This window comes from Metopolophium dirhodum, chromosome 3 (assembly GCF_019925205.1).
Source record: "Metopolophium dirhodum isolate CAU chromosome 3, ASM1992520v1, whole genome shotgun sequence".
In the NCBI taxonomy this organism is placed as follows: domain Eukaryota; kingdom Metazoa; phylum Arthropoda; class Insecta; order Hemiptera; family Aphididae; genus Metopolophium; species Metopolophium dirhodum.
In genome coordinates this window covers 11,715,277-11,735,351 of record NC_083562.1, presented here as the reverse complement: position 1 = coordinate 11,735,351, position 20,075 = coordinate 11,715,277, and the positions used below count along the sequence as shown (strand labels likewise).

The 20,075-nt window shown below is 27.2% G+C and overlaps 1 protein-coding gene across 2 annotated transcripts in view; it reads right to left on the bottom strand.

The window, feature by feature from the left end:
* Positions 1-19,090, bottom strand: part of LOC132941566 (adenylate cyclase type 2) — a 71,544-nt gene extending 52,454 nt beyond the window's left edge. The window contains exon 1 of one of the 2 annotated variants that reach the window (XM_061009673.1): positions 18,688-19,090. Coding sequence is in view for 1 of the 2 variants with exons in the window: in XM_061009672.1 (XP_060865655.1) it covers positions 7,926-8,014 (89 nt within the window). In the remaining variant the exon portion in view is untranslated. Of the gene's footprint in view, positions 1-7,925; positions 8,186-18,687 lie in introns of those variants that run through there. The other variant, XM_061009672.1, reaches the window with a different exon arrangement.
* Between the last annotated feature and the right edge of the window lie 985 nt (positions 19,091-20,075).

Genomic DNA, 20,075 nt, shown 5'->3' with positions numbered 1-20,075 from the left:
TTGTGAGCAGAATGTGAAATGTATACAACTGAATGGTACACCGAAAAACGATTTGAGACATAAGACATCTAGTACCTACAATCTACATACCTAGTACGTATTTCAAGGTGTCCACGATTAAATTAATTATATGGATTTATTTTGAATTGTGTTAAAATGTAACGATTATACATTAAACTTGAAAACATATATGTTTGCCGTGGATATATTTTTTTGAATCTTGTATATATAATTTAAAAATATTTTAGTTTACTTAGGTCAAACTAAAGTTATGAATATTTCAACGTTTAATTCACGTTATGTAATTATATTACTAATGCTTTTGTTCTAGATTCAATTATTCGTTAAACCTAAATTTAAAAAAAAAAATTGATATTGAAAAATAAATATTTATCTCTGCACTTATGATATTAAAAATGCATTATATTTTATTTATTATTACCATAGTAAACAAAATTATGAAAACGTCGCTGATTCCGGTGATTTAAATTTTGGAATACAAAATACTATACAGTATACGTATATGTATATATTGTTGGAAGAATAAAACTTGTCATAAAATATTGGTATACAAAATGAAATGAAAACACCAATGGCTCAAAATCTACAGTATGCCTAATCAAAATACAAACATATTCAATTATTCTGAACAAACATTCAGGTATTAAATTGAATCTGTAGTTAATTTAACATTTCTCATATAGGTATTTCGTAATAAAAGAATTTTTGTGTAGGTATACATCAACTTAATACAATTGGATATTGTGTTGTGATTCAACCATTTTGATTCATTATTTTCATGTACTCTATAAAATAGAGTAGGATGTCAAAGATCTATGAAATCGTGTAAAGACGTGGAGTACAGAATGAACATTGTACTTATAAATGAAACATCAAAACTAAAAACGTTTTCATGTAATATGATCATAATATGTGAGTAACATAATTAAATCAACGCTTTTTTAATTAAATACAAAACAATAATGCAAGTAGATCAAATCAAATACTAGGTAACAAATATATTCTAAAAACATAGATAAATTAATACAATGTATTTTTTAATAAAAAATTTTAGACCAAGCTAAAGTTATAAAAATAAAATCGTGAAATAATGAAATTGTCTGATTTTCAATCCACTGGGTTCAATACTAAGAATTAACTAGAGTCCAAAATGATAGAAGGATTTTTATTTTTATAAATGTATTTACAATTTATAAGTATATCATACTTATATGGGTAATGGTTAAATTCCGAACTGCTTACAATAGTGTAAAGTTATAAACTCATCACTAATACTATAATAATGTTAAGCCATAATGGCGCAATGATAATAATAACTATGATTTGGTTATTTGTTTCAGAATTGTAAGTACTATAATATAGAAGTGAACAACTTTCAAAAACCTATATCCAATATTAGTTAAATTTAGAACTTTTAAAATGTAAAATTTACAGTCCCCTCGACCTAAACATACAAAAATCTAACTGTGTTTTATAAATTAAAGTAATTATAACATTTATTATGGTTATTAGATATTATATTAGATATATAGGCTAATAATAATAATAATAATAATAATAATAATACAAGGTTATGAATATTTTATAAAAACAATATAATTTTACATAAGATATAACTGTAAGAATAAATGAATAGTAATAATCACAAAACTGATTTTAATGTCATTGTAAAACTCTGTGGTGCAAGGAAAACATACTATATTTATTGAAGACTTGAGCATAATTTATAGACGACATAACAGTTTAAGCTAAAATATGGACGGCAAAATCACAACGGGAAGAGTATTCAACTATTAGTTGTGTAAGTCACGTATTGTATTTAATGTTAACTATAAGAGAATACGTGATAATAGAGGAGTAAAATGTTTATATATTATATGAGGGAAAAACATTTTGTTAGAAAATATTGTTATATTTTACCCTAATTGCTACGAAATGTATATAGAAGTACTCGCCTAATTACAAAAATGAATGCTTTGTGATTTCAGTTTGTACCTATAAGTAATAGGTTTTTCGAAACCAATTATATCTAGTTATGAAGTTTTTGAAACAAATTTTTAATTCCGATTGTTGGCGAAAAAAAAATGGAAGGGTAATATTTTACTGGATATTTAAACTAATAATTAATAACTTGGTCAAATATTTTTGTTTTAAATATTCAAAGAAGCTTGATATGTTTGGCGTTTGCCGATAATATAATGAATTTAAAACATTTGAATAATTGTTAGTATGAATGTAAATTTTACTTGAATTATGAATATAAAATGTATCTATTAAATCAGTAGTTTTAAAATAAAAAAAAAAATTTTGAAAGATAAAAGGTTTTTTTTTAATTTATTATTCACTTACATCACCAAAAATTAATAAAATTATCAACGAAAATGTTATTTTAATTTTCTATCGGGTCCAACACCTACCATTTGGTAAATACCTGTGGAAAACCATTAATAGAATTGGAGTTTCAAGAACAAGATCAAATAATTTGGTAAAATGGGGTTATATCAATAAATAAGACGAAAGGTTTGAATGCTATGGACGTCATTCATAATATGAACACTTACTAATAAATTATAATATAAATTATTCATATCACCGAATCCAACAAAATGCACCAAGAAGGACTTTGTAAATACTAGCGAATAAGATCGCCATAGATTTAACTACATGTTGGTTTCAAAATAAGATTTAACCAATTTATTATCGTTCATTACGGATACGATTGACTAGACTTATTTTTATTTATAATATTATTTAATTTATCGCCTCAGTCTCTTCTGTCTGTTTTTTTTTTGTTATTATCACTTAAGCTTATTGTTCTAATTGTAATAGATAGCGTAATAAAGAATTTTGTTCAAAAAAAAAAAAAAATTTATTAAATTTGATATATTATATAAGTACATTATAATTTATTTATTTGTTTACGTGCGTATTAATTGTATTTCTAACTTTAAACTGTGAATCCAACTCTAACAATCATTGCTTTCAAAGCACCATCTCGAGTCCTTTTCCACAGTACTATTTGTCCTGCCAACTATTTTGGGAATTCCCCTACTATACCTGGCTTATCTATTGTAAATCATGACCGATTATACCGAGCTGTCTACCGTGTATACAGTGTATAGGGAAATCAACGAATGCATAGTTTATTCTATGGTTGGGGTGTCCGCGGCCTATATGGATGGTATACGCGTAACTCTCGAGCAGGTAACCACGAAATTTTCCGTTGGTCGGTCTTAAAGCAAACCGGGAGTGGCTGCTGACGGTTTTTTTTTGACATGTCTGATGCGTGATCTTATTCAAAATGATTCATTTCATAATGATCTATGGAAAATATTATAGATATAGTTGGTAACCACGACAATTTCCACGTAGGTGGTTAGTCCGTACGAGGAAATTGCGGACGTCACGTGCATTTTTTTTACCATGTCATTATACTATGAGGTTGGATACTCGATCAAACCGTTTTCATGGTGCCATTTTGTGATGTGACAAAATCTCAAGGAAACGAGTCTATCGAATTCTATTCGTTGGTATTGCAAATGCAAGCCTCATTACTTCCGGTCCGCTTCACCATTTTCCCGGGGATTTCCCAAGGGTGGTGTCCCCAAGACGCACATCAGTCACCTATGTATATTATTTACATGTAGGACACATCTAGTTTATGTGTAATTAAAAATTTAAAAAATCAGAATTTGGATAAATTCCTTATTAAAACATAACAATGTGTGCTTTACGGTGTATACGTATTAGGTATTTTTTAGGTCGCAGAAACTTATTTAAGCATACTTTATATTTATTGATATATTTGCGTTTAATTGTTTGCAACACTTGCAAAACTTGTTGCAACCATTTTTTTTTATTAATCTCGTTACTGTGCACCGACGCGACGGTCGATAAAACCCAGAGTTCTGAAAGTGATATGATCATATTCCTTGATAGTAAAATACTAAAATACATAAATTTACAAAAATGATTAGAGTTACCTAAATAATGAACACGGACAATTCGGAATGCATCTATGAGAAAGTATTAAAGTTAAATATTATATATTCAAGTACAGTTCTACGTCAACAGTTTAATATTAGACAACTTTATCAAATACCTAATATATAATATATACATATTATTGATTTATCGGCCGTATGAAATCGAAATAAACATTATATTTTTCAGTGTGAAATACGAATCAAAACACGAGCGTATGGTACAAGCGTCATTCATGACCTGACGTCGGATTATCGCGAATAGGTACTTTGAAGGCCACAGCATCGTTTTAATTTTTAAATAAACGTTAATACTAAACAGTGTGGTGTATCCAGCGTTTTTATTGTACCTACCAATATTATATACTAATGGCGAGTGCTCATGGCAACATCGACGCATCGCTTGAAATTGTTCGTTTTTATAGGAACTTCATATAAGCCACTGCCATACCGTTGACGCGGTGGTTGGCTGGACCACAAAAAAAACAAAAAATATACACTGCACCTGTAGGAGTACCGGTGGGTGTTTGGTCAAGTGGGAAATCAATGCTATCGGCCAATTAGAGGTGGGCTGTAAGGGAATATTCCGGGATAAACCCTTCAAAATTATTAGCTTTTATGTAATAAAATTTGTTTGTTTGTGTATAATATAATATTGTATTGTAACTAAACATAATATCATACATATTAGAGTGCAAATTGAAAGTTTAGCCAATGCGCCTAAGATTTTAAATCTAGTTTCGTCATTGCGTAACATGATAATCAACAATTAGGCTCGAAAGAATTTTGTTCGTATTATCAAAATCATAGTTAATATGCATTATAATTTATAAAAGTTGAATTATTAATTGCTATTTTTGGACCATATATGTCAATCACTCACACCAGTATGAAGTTATACAGCTGTTATAATACAATACGTCAATACATGAAAAAAGTACACTATACAGCACACTGACTCTCCGGCTACCACCGGTTCAGTGTCGTTGAAACCGCATTAAAATTTCAAATTAAATTATCCTTATTATTTTGTTTATTAAAAGTTATAAAATATAGCAGTGCCGTGGCCGGCTGAAATACATTTATATTTTCCTCATTGTTTATTAAAGTGACCATATTTAAAAGTTTATAAACATTTTATATTATAATATGCTTAAATAGATTTATTTTGATATGTATCTAAAATTATTATTTTATTTTAGCATGAAGTTGTACATAGTTTAGCCCGGTAGCCTTAGAAAGCTTGCCGCCCACTAGGACTTTCCTGCCGTCCAACCTCGTCAGTCCGCCTTTGGGACTGTAGCTTGTAATTATTATATTAAAAACTGTTTGTATACTTTGTCTTTACCAAGACGTTTTGGTATCGGGTGAGAAGGGCATAATTCATCTGTTATGAATTAGTATAAAAATTTATTTACATACTATACGTATATTGAAAATTGTATGTAACCCGCAGGAATTTGAGGAATTATTTGATTATTTAAATACATAATTTTTCTTAAAAAAAATAATTGATAATTTAAGTATAATAGTTATATTTTTTAAAAATGTGTATTATAAAATCCTAGGCCTCTCGCGTGTTTACATTTGAAGCCCATCAGTTCTTACTCGTGGTACGGATTATATAATATTATGTTGTGTTGAAAAGGTCAGCAACAAATTCAAAAGTGCGTTACGTTTAAAAAAGTTAGTAATATTATGCAACAATACAATTTTTCAATAACTATAATTAAACTATAATAGGTTATAGCCTATAGGTACTATAATATATTTAACGAAACCGAGTGTTTGGTATACGCTAAAATAATTCTTAGTGGAATAGTGAACTCAGTTGAAACTTACAACCAACTGTGCTTGCCGACTTTTTTTCAACATTGTACAACGGTTATTGGTCATAACTCGTAAGACCAACTCTGTAAACCAACAATAAAATCATTTTTCCACCAATTATGGTCTTATATTAACCATATTATGTATTTTTTTTACTACATAAAAATGCACACAGAGAGTAAAAAATGACATCATTCAATTTGTAAAACAATATATAATTCACTTCACAACCCAAAAATGTATAATATAGAAAGGTTTTATTAAGTAATTGAAAACATAATACGAAAGTGTAGATTATTAAGATTAAAGTCGGTAAATTACGTCGATATTATTTTTAAACATTGCTTTTAGAAACGTATTTTTACTAACTATACCAATATAATTTTATTCAGAACTAAATTAATGATAATCGTGTATTTATTGGTAAATTGGCAGGTATACACATATTTACATCCCTTGCGAGTTTATACAGTTGGTACGTAGAACAATTTTCCAAACCTAACTTATGTTCACTGGTAGAAGCTATTTTACATAATCTTATTAGTAATATAGTGAAATACTCTGAGGACTGAGAGCATTTAGGGAAACTACGATGATATTATGTACTCGTACAAGGTACATAGATAAAATATATATTTAATAAAAACAATTCAAAAGTTGAGTTTCGAAGTAAGAAAGTAAGTACATCAAAATCTTCAAGTTCAAAAGAAAAAAAACGTGGGTTAGTGGGTGTCGCTCTGCTGTACAGTAGGTTTCGAGTGGGTCACTGTAATGGATGGTGTTAAATTTGAATTCAATGTATATAATATAATTGTATACGAAAAACGATTCTGAGTGGAGACGGTTTGTCAGCCAAGGATATTTTATATTATATTTATATTGTTGTTATTAATACGGTAGCCGGTAAGTTGAATTAATATTGTTTGCATATTATCATATTTCAATATTTGTATATAATAATAAACTTGAGAAGTTCCAAGTACTTTCGAATTATATTTTAAAAATATAACAAAATAACTAAAACGTTCTTCTTGGTTATTTAATAATACATTTATGAATTTCTAACTCGAAATACTTTGCCAATTTTCGTGATTTTAATGAATTTTATAAACATTTATCTCAGACGATCATAAAAAAATATTGTGGATTTAAGCTCAACTTTTTTTTAATTTCCTCCTTCAAGTTTTTTGACAGAACATAAAATATCTTATAGACAATAATTTTAAGAAAACTTATAAAACTCGAAATTTTCTTATGCCTACTAATATCTAAAAAGAGTCACAATTCGAAAATTGTATGGTGCATAGAAATGTTGGAATTTATAAGCATTCAGTGATAATTGCATATATCCACGGTAATTTTTTTAAGAGTTACACCAAAATTCTAAATCGATTTGGTAAAAAACCGATTTTGTTTAAAAGTCCCGTTTCTCCCTAATTTTTTTTTGTTTTTCCTGGCGCTTTTGAAAACTACTGGGAATTTTAAATTTTGACCTTCCCAATGCACCATTTGGATTCACTCTTCTACAAGAAAAGATACTTAAGTTGAAAATCTAAGCATTATTTATAAGCATTACTTATCGTGTACACAGAGACAAGAGATTTAAAAATAATTTTTAAAAAAAAAAACACACATCATTGTAAAACCAATACATTCATCGCTCCGCTCAGAATCTAAAATCCTCCAATTATTTTGTAGTTACAAATGTATGAAATGTTTAATTTTTATAGCTAAGACTTGAAAATGTAATACAAGGATCCTCATAAGTATTTCATACTGAAACCATAAAATCTAATAATATTTAAGCACAATTTTTTTTATATGATTTTTTTAACTTCATATCTGGATGAAATTATATATTAAATGAAGAATAACGATTTGAGGTAGTTATAGAGCTTATTGTAATTCAAAAATGTTTTTTGTTGGGATTTAAAACTCACAATAATACTAATTAAATTTTAACATTATAATATAAATGCATGTTTTTAATAACCAAAATTAATTCAATTTACAGTATTACTAATAGTAAAATAAATGACTATAGTAGTAATATATATATAATAAAATATATCATAAAATATAAGAACTTACCTAGTAATATAATTTGACAAACCATTTTCGCTTAGAACCGTTTTTCGTGTTAAATGATTTTTCATTGAATTCAAATTTAACACATACATTACAGTAACTTCTACAATGAAAAGGTACACTCGACACGTACTGTACAAAAAAACGGTTACCTACTTCCCTTATTTTTAATATTAATTAGGTAATTTATTTTATGTACAAATTACACGAATTATAAAATAAATAAATAAATCAGAAGTTTAAACTTAAAATACCTACTATTAGAAATCGTGATTAAATTTTATAAATAGGTAATTTAATTAGATCCCAAAGCGCATAGATTCAAACGAACTTCATGAAGACAGTTAGATAACTTGAAATAAAAAATAATATACAAAAACCTTAAACAATAACATTTTTTTTCGTTATAAAACAAAGAATTACCATCTATACAAACATAGTATAATAAGTAAGTCTGATGTAAAAATAAGATTCTAAAAATACATTTTATATTTTTATGTTAGTATTCAAATTTTAAATTTTAAAAATTAATTTTTATCGACGCGGATGAACATTCGAAAAATATTATGTATTGATTTATCCAACTAAAAAATGAATACTCCAATTTGGTTGTTATGTTATTATAACAAATACTAAAAAAATAATTCCAATTTATTATGCAAACGTAAACCGTTTCCTTTTTTTAATATTCAATATTTGTTTAAGAGATGAAATTTACAAGTGCCAATTCTGATATTCGATTGAAAAAGAAACGGATTTTCGATAGTCTCTTAGATATTACAGCTACTGATAAAATATAACGGAACGTGACCAAAGATGAACTCGATCCTTTTTAACCTCAAGAAAATTGAAATCGTTATATTATTCATCGTTATCTCAACTTCATTCCAAAATTTCGTACACCAAGTTTACCGAACAGATAGCTCATGAAAAATTTGTTACATCCGACACACTTTCTTCCTGTCGGGTTACCAACTGTAATTAAATTATGTATAGAACCAAGAGCCGTTTACAAATATGTAAATGCTTATGTAGGTACTCTCAAGGGACGCCTTTCTCGGAATGCGTCTATGCTATACCTACTATCCTACTAAACGTTAGTTTTAATATTGGGAAATGTTTAAAGCCAATAATAAAAACAATTTATACGAATGAAGAAAGCTTAGAAAGGTTTATCAAAAAATAATATAAAAAATATGTTGTAAATACAGATTAAAATATTATAAAAATATACGCATAATAAGATCAGTTAAACAATTATCATGTAATTATATCTATGTAATAAATGATTGGTGTGAATAGATTCATTTAGGGTGTTACTATCCATGAAAACTGTTTATCCAAATATTATTTTTGGAGATAAAATTTTTAATTTATGTATACATACATTTTTATTATTTTTTTGTTATTGACAATGTATCCTACTTTTTCGTTCGTCCGATAAACTGAAGTGTTTTCAAAAATAAAAAACAGGATCCTTAATCCACAAAGAGTTTCTCCTATTCTCTGATATAACCATCAATATAGTATACCTACTCAGGTCTCAGATAATAATAATTGAACGTATGCTTTATTGCAATAAAAAATGATATCATATAATGATATGCTTTAAAGAAGTAAATCTTAATCGAATTCAGTTCTTATACCTGTAGTCAAGCAGCTTAGTTTGATATTTACTATAATACTTTATTATCATTATATTATAAATGATAATTTATATTACTTTTTATTATTTTTTATGAAATACATAAATTAAAGTTAAATTTGACACAAATGTACATAGAAATAAGATAAACAATATATATAAACATAAATAAATTAGATACGATTAAAACAAAACAAAACCTCTTATGCGAGGCAAAATTGATGGGTGAAAAGTAACCACTAACCGAGCTTAATTTAGTTTAAAATTTGGTGAAAAAATCTTGGAGCAGGGATTGGCGTATATCTTGTTCATTTATAGTATAGATTGGATATAATTGAACGATTGATTTTTTATACAATTTTAGTGAATTATACTATAAAAACACTAATCAGTAGGTATCGGATTTACACAATGGAATGCCAAAAATATGGAAAATCAATTTCTTATTTCTTATTATTTTTAATAAGTTATAATGCTATATCTAAGACCACTGACCTCTATCCCAGAATATACATAATATTATCGAGTACAGTAACATGGTGGTGATCACACGGTCTGTCTAGATTACAGTATTCCAGCTTAGCGTGTCTTTCCCGACAATGATAAATTTCAATATATAATTTACATTAAAATAATAATGTTATATATGTATACAAGTAAGTATAACTCATCAATAAGCGTGTCTTGTTTATGAGTTTATTTTTAACTTTGTTTTGTCATTCAATACAAAAGCATTATAATAGATATAAACATGTGCAACCATATATAACCAACAGTCTTTAAGAAGTAATTAATTTTTTTTTGTTTTATTAATAATATATTTTATATTTTTATGCTATAAGAAAAAACAACCTTAAGGCGTATTTTATCGAAGAAATAAAAATAGGAACAATTGTATTTTCATATTATTATTATTTTTTTAAATTTTATTTCCAACGTAGGTATCATATTACAGTTAGTATAGTATTATATAATTTTATTTTTGATCTTTGTTGATTATTAACTGTCAAATCGTCATAAATATTTTTAATTAAAACATTATATACTCAAGGTACAATAATCTACAACGACCAATTTTGATTTTTCATGATATAATTATAATTTACATAGGAACAATGATTAGGTAGTGGTTATGCAACGTATAATATATAACCACGAAACAATTGTTTCTATTAATATAGAACATAATATAAGCAAATAAATAAACTTTACAGTTAATTGCCAATCAATGTGTTCCCAATTTTTTCACTCAAAATAACATAATTTAAGGTATACATATATCACACAAAATACAATATTCAATTTCGATATTATTTTAGGTTTCAATACTAACATTCCTATAATAATCCTGTCTTAATTACCAATTACTCCACGACTCCATATAGTATTTTGTAAGATTTCTTCATATTATTATTTTTACACTATACATGTAACTTATAATTATGCTTTACAATTATCATAATTAATATTTGTTTTTATGACACTTCCATAATCCATACAGATCTATTACAGACTTTTTGTAAACATTTTATTTCTTTACCTCTAAAAATCATCACTGGGTTTAAAAAATGTAGTAAATTCTTATTTGTATGTTGAGACTATAATATAGTGACTACTACTATAAATTGGCGATTCTATAATTACTTAAATTATAAACCTCCGAAAGTTTATTTTGTGACAAATTGTTAATTAGTTATTTATCCCCGTGGTCATATAAAATACTTGGAAACCGTTGGAATTGTACTGGGCAACTGTAAAACTACATAAGTATATAAAACTGATATCTTCCTTCTGGTTAGCCCCTAAATATCCAATTTCAATGGATTTTTCAAAAATACATATTGCCTATAAGTACTTAACAATAAAAACCTTTACAGGGGAAATATCCGTTGTATAAAATAATAATCATTTGAATTGTAATTATTAGAAATAATAATAATGATTATACTATAACGTAGCCGCAACTGCTGTCAGACATAATACACATATTTAAATGATTTTGTGTTCAATGTACGTGCCGGAAAGGGTTCATTTTGATAAATTAATAAACAATAATAATATTATAATGATCGTTACTTTGATTATTTAAAATGTAAATCTCATCCTCTTCGTTATCGCTATATGCGGTTGATGATAGCGATGTTAAACAATGCGAATATCTTGAGGGGGTTCAATGACCCAAATAATAAATATCCGTTAAGTGGTTTGGGATGTGTTCCTTTGACAAGTATTAAACTCCAGTCTCCATTAATCTCATCAAAAACCGACAAGTATCGGCACATTTAAAATACTGAAAAAGTAATTGTTGTACGTTTCTACACAAGTTTTAATCGAACGTAAGTAAATGCATTTTAAAATCTCATATTCCAACAAAAATAATGTTTCAAAACTAAAATTTTTTGCAATGGAAATTTCTGGTAAGTTTAACGCTAAGTGCATACTGCATATACCTACATAAATGTATTAAAAAGATAATTTTTACGTGATTATTCGTTGAACTCTTGTTCAGTTAAATGGGGTGAACCAGTAGCGAACCTACGTGGGTAGATACTTAGAAATAACTAAATTATACTATAGGGATAAAATTTGTTAAGCTGCAAGGCAATTTATTTGTTTATTAATTTTATAAAAGCTGAAAAATATAAAAACCATATTATATACATAATAATATAATCACATTTAATGTTTATACTTTCATTAAACGCCTAATGACAATATTATTATTATTTCAAATTAATCCCAAAGGAATGGTTATTTTTTCGTTATATATCGGGTTAAATTTAAAATATAATTTCTAAAGTTTAAAAATTAAATATAAATAAATAATAATCAGAATCTATTTATTCAAATCACAATACGACATAGGTTAAATATTTATATGATAACATATTTTGATGTGTTTATTTTTAATTTGTCCAACGAATGTCCATTACAACTAGTCTAGACTATAGAATATCTGATTACTTAAAAATATCTATTGACTGTGAATAAATAATAATATATTAGTATGTAATAATATGGAATACCATTACAACGATAGAATGAAATCTACACGTACCTACATTTAAATTCAACCAATATTTTAATAGTTAAATAAACATTTAGAAAATTATATAAGTGAAAACTATCAAAGTAAATACGTATTATATATTTTAAAAACTAAATTTTTTTTTTTTTTATTCTCAAACTTGACAAATTATAATTTTTATCTTTTTTATTTATAATCAGATCTTATCTGATAGAGTTTTTAACAAAATAATTAAAAATGTCAGTAAAGTAAAGTAAATCTTGTTAAACAATAAAATAAAATATACTTTTCATCTTAAAATAAAAATATTAATTTCACTTTTCCATACAACATTTTTCTTTCTCTTAAATTAAAATATTTATCATTTGTCAAACGTGACTTAGCAAGTGATATCAATAATACATTAAAACCAATATAAGTAATACTAATCAAAATAAACCAAGTTATATAACTATTAATTAACTTATAATAAATATACGCATACATTCTTAATTTGTTTATTATTGAAAAAAAAAATAATCGAAATGAGAGAAATATCTGTTTACAATTAGCTTGCGTATTTGTGTGATATCTAACCGTTAACCTCGTGTTGATTATGTCACATATTAATATGTTTGTAGGTACCTACACAATATTTTTTAATCGTTGTTATTTAAAATGCTATTCATATTATTTTCCCAGATCTTCCTTAAATGAAATACGTTCATTTTTAATATACTTTATATCCTTATTCCTTATAAATCTAAACTAATATTAATATTGGTTAAAAAAGGTACAATAATGACTGAGGCATTTGAACTGTAACATATTATTTGTATTGTGAACTTTAATTTATAAACTAGACAGTTATAAAATGTACAATACCTACTATTATATTATATATTTTGTATGTTTATAGCCGTGTGACAATTGTTTTAAATTGTATTTATTAATATTAGTTTTTGTATAGTCATTACTCATTTCATTATACAAATAAAAACACCAAAAAATCAATTAAAATAGAATAATAGACAGTAGATAAATTTCCAAAATGTTATGATATCGATATAAGTATTTATCGCAATATAGAATATTAGGATAGTATCAGTATAGTACAATACGTCACTAATATGTACCTATATTTAATATATATTTATATATTTTATAGCAGGCTTATAAAATTATTAATGATCAATAAGCAGAGAATAGTATACCTATGACGTATAATTTTATGTTGAAAAATGATTTATATTCTTCAAATATGTCTCTTATGTCACGACTGACCATAAATAATAGCTAATAGTTACTCGTTTTCAACGTCTAACCCCATTACTTGTCATAATATTATAATCTTACTGAATATATTATTTAAATGATAATATAACAACTTAATGTATACGGTAACGTAATTTTATCTATGGCTAGCAATATTTTTAGTAAGTTTGACAAAGTTTTTTCAGCCACCATCATTTTTAAGCTTTTTTTTATGATAATAATCATTTGAAGACTTAAATCACCTAGTTACAACTATTTAAGTATCAAGCTGCATTTTTAGTTTCGTGTTATGAAACAAGATATTTATTTGTAAATTTTATATTTAAGACTAGTATTGAATATTGAACCAATCAATAATAATATATTTATAAACCTTTTAAGCCAACTTTACTCTACTTACCTAAACCTTGATTGTTTATGAAAATTTTGATTAAAAACGGATTTTATAATATTATATTGCATAAACATTGTCATATAAATATTTTTCAAACAAACATTAAAATTCAGAACATAAAATTAATAGTATAACATATTTTGCTGTTGAAACGATGATTGTCATATTAAAATACAGTGAAAATTGAATAAGTCGTATTATAAATATGCATTTAACTAAATCGTCGGATAGTTGTACTAGTATTATAGAGCATCGATGAGGTGAATTAATCCCTGAATTAATACATATTATATTAAATATTGATTGTTTAAAAATAAATAATATTAATACATTTTAAATTTTAGGTATCATTTAAAAAAAAAGTAGTTCAAAATTAACAAAGCTTAGATATTTTAAAGTAAAATATTAAAAACATATATTGTACTATATAATATTAATTTTCATTAAAATATAAAATGTTTGCTTTGAGGTGAATACGACTATACAAACATAATATAATATAGTTTATCAAAAGACAACAATATTATAATTATTATTATTATTATGGTTGAAATGAGTATTCCTCATAACTATTTATTAAAATTGTATATGCTACTTGCGTGCTATATATTTATAGGTACCCAATGTACTTCGTGTTATTATTTATATACTTTCATAATATTATAATTTATTTTAGTCAACTGAGGCCATTAGCCTGTTACTGTGGCGGATAGTATGGTACTTCAGTTGGTTTGAACATGTGTATGTGCGGCAAGGATTTGTCACTAAAACCCGGGTGGTCACCCATCCGGGAACTAGTGATACAGGTGGATGCTGGCAGTTAGAACACATTTGTAACTGAAGCCAAACACACAGCGCCACACCAGGCCACTCATAATAATATAATATTGTTGTTTACGTATTTAAAAATAATATGTTTTTGATAAATATAATTATTGTAATCATTGATTCATTAGTCAATTATTAATTATTATTATCATATAACAGATAGTCTATTTTTTCTGATTTTCGGATATTTTTGCCGTGAAATTCGACGGTATACTGCCACAATAATTACATGTTGAGGTTTAGGATGGATAATTCGATCGTTTAGAAAATATGATTTATACTTATATAAAAATGGTATAACGTAATCATTGATTTATGTCACTGAATATTATACTTTTAAAAGTAACATACGTGTTTATATTCTGTGTAGGTGTAATATTATATTACGATAATTATTTAAATAACACTTTGTTTTCTAATACAAAACATCTTAGCTCAACAACTCTATCGATGGTTTTCAAGACCATATTATTAAAATGTAATATCCTATATAAAATAATAGCGTGCTTTATGAAACATAATGGGTATAGATATATAATATATATATTATATATTCATCAAATATTAGTAATTACCTACAATACCTATACAAATATTAAATTATTAATATAAGCTATAACATCAAAAATGATTGGATGTCAAACATAAAATAAATGTAGTAAATTATTTGCTCATTATTCATATAAAAAAGTACAATAACAGTATTTTTGGAGAATCTGTACAGGAAGAGAATAATAAAAAAAGTTGCTTATTTGCTTTGCAATTTTGAATTCTGATCGAAACAAGGAAACTATTGGTTTTACAATGCTTGTTTTTTTTTATTGATTTAACACTTTCTTAGAGTAAGGCAATAATAAAAAAAAGTGCTCAACATATACCGCGAACCTATATGATTTCAATTTTCAGTTGAACGTGGACCGTCAATATAATATTGAAATAGTAAAATTGACATTAGTTTTAGAAAATAATTGTGGAAAATGGTAATAACCGTTTTCTAAGGAACACTTTTTTGTATTCGATGAACATTTTTATTGATTATAAATTATGCTGTAGTCTTTCACGAATAGGAATACCTATGCGTAACCTATTATGCTAATATATGTGGGAATTCCATATATTTTTTCTGGATATTGTATTTATATTATGAACAATATTTTAAGAATATTGTTTGATAAATGTACAAGTTCTTTATTTATTTCAATTAATTTTTTCAAAAATGTATTGCGATTTGCGAAGGGTGACGGAATATCCGTATCATTTCGTTCATCTAGGTACTAATACTGCAAAGCGCAGCCAGTATAATAATTATTGCATTATATCGTTATTTTTAATTTGAAAAAAAATTATGAATCACTGCTTTCAAAATATAATTTTGAGCGAAATTTCAAATTATAGTTACTTTTGTTTAAATGAAACATAAAATATCATTATTGTATTAATAAATTCATAAAATTAATCATTTTACAATACTTAATTCGAACATTATCACTAATCTATATTAATCTATAATAAAAATGGTTCATTTTGATTTATCCAAATAACTGTATTAAATATATTTAATACATTTATAAAAACATTATACATTAATGATCTTTAATAAAAAAATTCAGTTATTATAAAAATGATTTAAAATTAAAACTGGACACATGCAAGTTCTTTAATTCAACATTTATTATATTTAGTACCCATATTACATTTTTCATTATGAAGCCATAAAACAAACAATCCGGTTGTCTATTCTCTATAGTGTAAGTTTATTGTATATTGAATACGACAAAAATAAAATCAAAATTAATTTTTTTATGAACTAGTTGTTATAAAATATCTTCTTTGTCCAATTTCTAATCTATACCTAGATAATATTATTGTAAAAACGATATAAAACCTACTCAAAAGTCAGAATCTTAAAATGTTGGTCTTGTGGTGGCGGTGATCGAAGGTAAGGTAATAGAAAATGTTATTGCTCGGTCACTCTATGCGTTTTTTATTATGGCCTTTTTTTATGTAATCTGATTATTATTATGTAACCTTTACGTCTTATTCAATAACAAATATATAATTAATAAGCATATAGGGTTTTATTATATTATTAGGTATATTATTAAATATTTTAAATAATTGACATGTTCAGTGGGACGTATCATCTTCTAGAAGAATAAAAAAACAAAAATATAACAGCGTGATTAAAATAAATAAAAAAAATATTTAATGAAAACAACACTAAACGTATAGTAGTTACCTTCTTTTATTTGAAGTAAGTATGTATATACAAATCTGATTATGAGGTAGCTCGTTTAAAGTAAATTAATTAAAGAGCTGAAATATTTAAATAAAAAAGTGAATAGGTATTTAGGTTCTTTGACTATATTGCATGATATTAATTAATAATTTTCTTATTTATGTAGGTTTACCTACTGTAAAATGGGGTAACTGATAATTTATCTTTGTTTGTTTAATTTATTTTTTATTCAAAAATGCTGTTAAGAAATAAACATTTGATATCATAATCAATTATGCTGAATAATAAGATATCCTTTAATAATATAGGTAAATCAATTTTTTTTCATAATTTCATCACACACATTTTAATTATTAAATGTCGATTACTCATCAATGTTCCACTTATGACTTATAGTTGGGCAACTTTGATGCCTACAATTTTTTTACATTATATTTAATGGAAGGTATCTATGACTAACTTAAAGCAATGTTGTCAGAATACATTTTTTCTGACTCATACTTTTTGAGTTTTTCACTGTTTAATTTAGTGGGGTAGCATTCTATAGGTTTATTAGACGTAGATTCGTAGTTCATGAAAAGGAACACTATTTCTGTTATTAATATTGTTATATTTAAAAATATTCTATCATCTATATTCTATATACTAATAAAAAAAGTAATTTAATTTACAATTAGGTATATTTGAAAGTTACCCTAAAAGATTTACTAAAATTAAAAATCAAAATTAAAACGTACTTCAAAATAATACACGATTTTCATTAAATTCAAATCTAAACAATATATATTTAAACAAAGTAGGTACCTATACCTATTACAGTGTCCGTGTCCATGTTTTTGGGATATGTAAAATAATTTTACTTTGAATTAGTGGCGTAGCCTAAGGGGTGTTTTGCAGGGTGATGCATCTTGTAACAATCCCCTCGTCAGCCAATATTTACTATAATATGCTTTAAGATATCTAAAAAATATGTTGTCATAGGGTTCTATATTCTATTTCTTATTTTATATTATTATTACGAAGACTGATTATTACGACGTACAGAGTGAAACCTCTCTCCCTCGTCAAAGTGATATTTAAATTAAAAATGTAAACACGCCCCAAAGAAAATCCTTATACATTTTTAAACATTTTTAGTTATCATATAAAAGAAATCATAAAGGGTGCTTTAGCCTACCTAAGACTGATTTATTTACAATGCACATTAACAAAACACTGCTGAAACTAAAACTGTTGGAATACCAATAACGTACAAAATATATAATAATTTATTAATAACAATAATGACAGTTATTGATTTTTCGTACAACGATGATTATAATATGAAATGTATATTATTATTATATTATTATTAAAATGTTGAACATGCGTTTTTACTTAGATTGTTTTTATTTCTCGTAAACAATATTAGTCGTGCGGTTGTCAGTCGGTTTTAAACCTCGCGATGGCCCACCGGTTCGAGGTTCGATGCGCGCGCCCTCCGACAAAAACGAGTGTGCCGTTTATAATTTGTTACGAATAAAACGATGAAAATATTATAATGACGAACAATATACCGACAACTACGTCATTGTTTACTGTCAGCGCCGTACGATAACTATAATAATATTATTATGAACGCGACGACATAATTTACGTGCATATTATAAAAAAAATTAAACGTATTTTACACCACACGATTTCGCCGGTTGGACGACATACGACCGACGTACACGCGCGTGGACTGGACCGGCACGACTGACTGTGACTGCCGAGTGCCGACTGGGCGCGAGACCGCGTGACACCGCACACGTACCGTCATCGAAACGCGGACTCACTGCCGCCGCCGCCGCCGCCGGAAAACGCATCGGTGCATCGCGTCCAGTTGTCGGTCGAAAATCACAATAATGTTAATATTATTATAAGACAACCGACGACAATAATATTATTGTTATTCGTGTACACAGGGTGTGTCGTATCGCCGTCAAGACAATATAGCCGCAGCCCGCAGCAGTGCACATGTAATGCGATACGTCTTCGTCATTTTATACCGAGTTCGTGGTTACTGGTTTGGTAAAACCAAATACCACGTGACACCGCACACGTACCGTCATCGAAACGCGGACTCACTGCCGCCGCCGACGCCGCCGGAAAACGCATCCCGGTGCATCACGTCCAGTAGTCGGTCGAAAATTACAATAATGTTAATATTATTATTACGAGACAACCGACGACACCAATTATTATTATTCGTGTATACAGACTAGTATACAGGGTGTGTCGTATCGCCGTCCGGACGATACAGCCGCAGCGGTGCACAGGTAACGCGATAGGTCTTCGTGATTTTATACCGAGTTCGTGGTTACTGGTTAGGTAAGATCGTATACCGCGTGGCACCGCACACGTACCGTCATCGAAACGCGGACTCACTGCCGCCGCCACCGCCAGAAAACGCATCGATGCATCACGTCTAGTAGTCGGTCGAAAATCACAATAGTGTTGAAATTATTATTATTACAAGATATCCGACGACAACAGTTATTATTATTCGTGTATACAGAGTGTGTCGTATCGCCGTCAGGACGAGTGGTGCACAGGTAATGCGGTAATTCTTAGTGATTTTGTGCCGAGTTCGTATGGTTAGGTTAGGTGAGATCGTGTACCGCGTGTAATCGGCGTAGATCATTGATCACACGACTAGTACAATCCTCCGTCAAGGGCTGCGGTAGTGGATTTAACAATCGTTTACAGTCGGCCAACAGGACCTATATAATATGTACATTGTA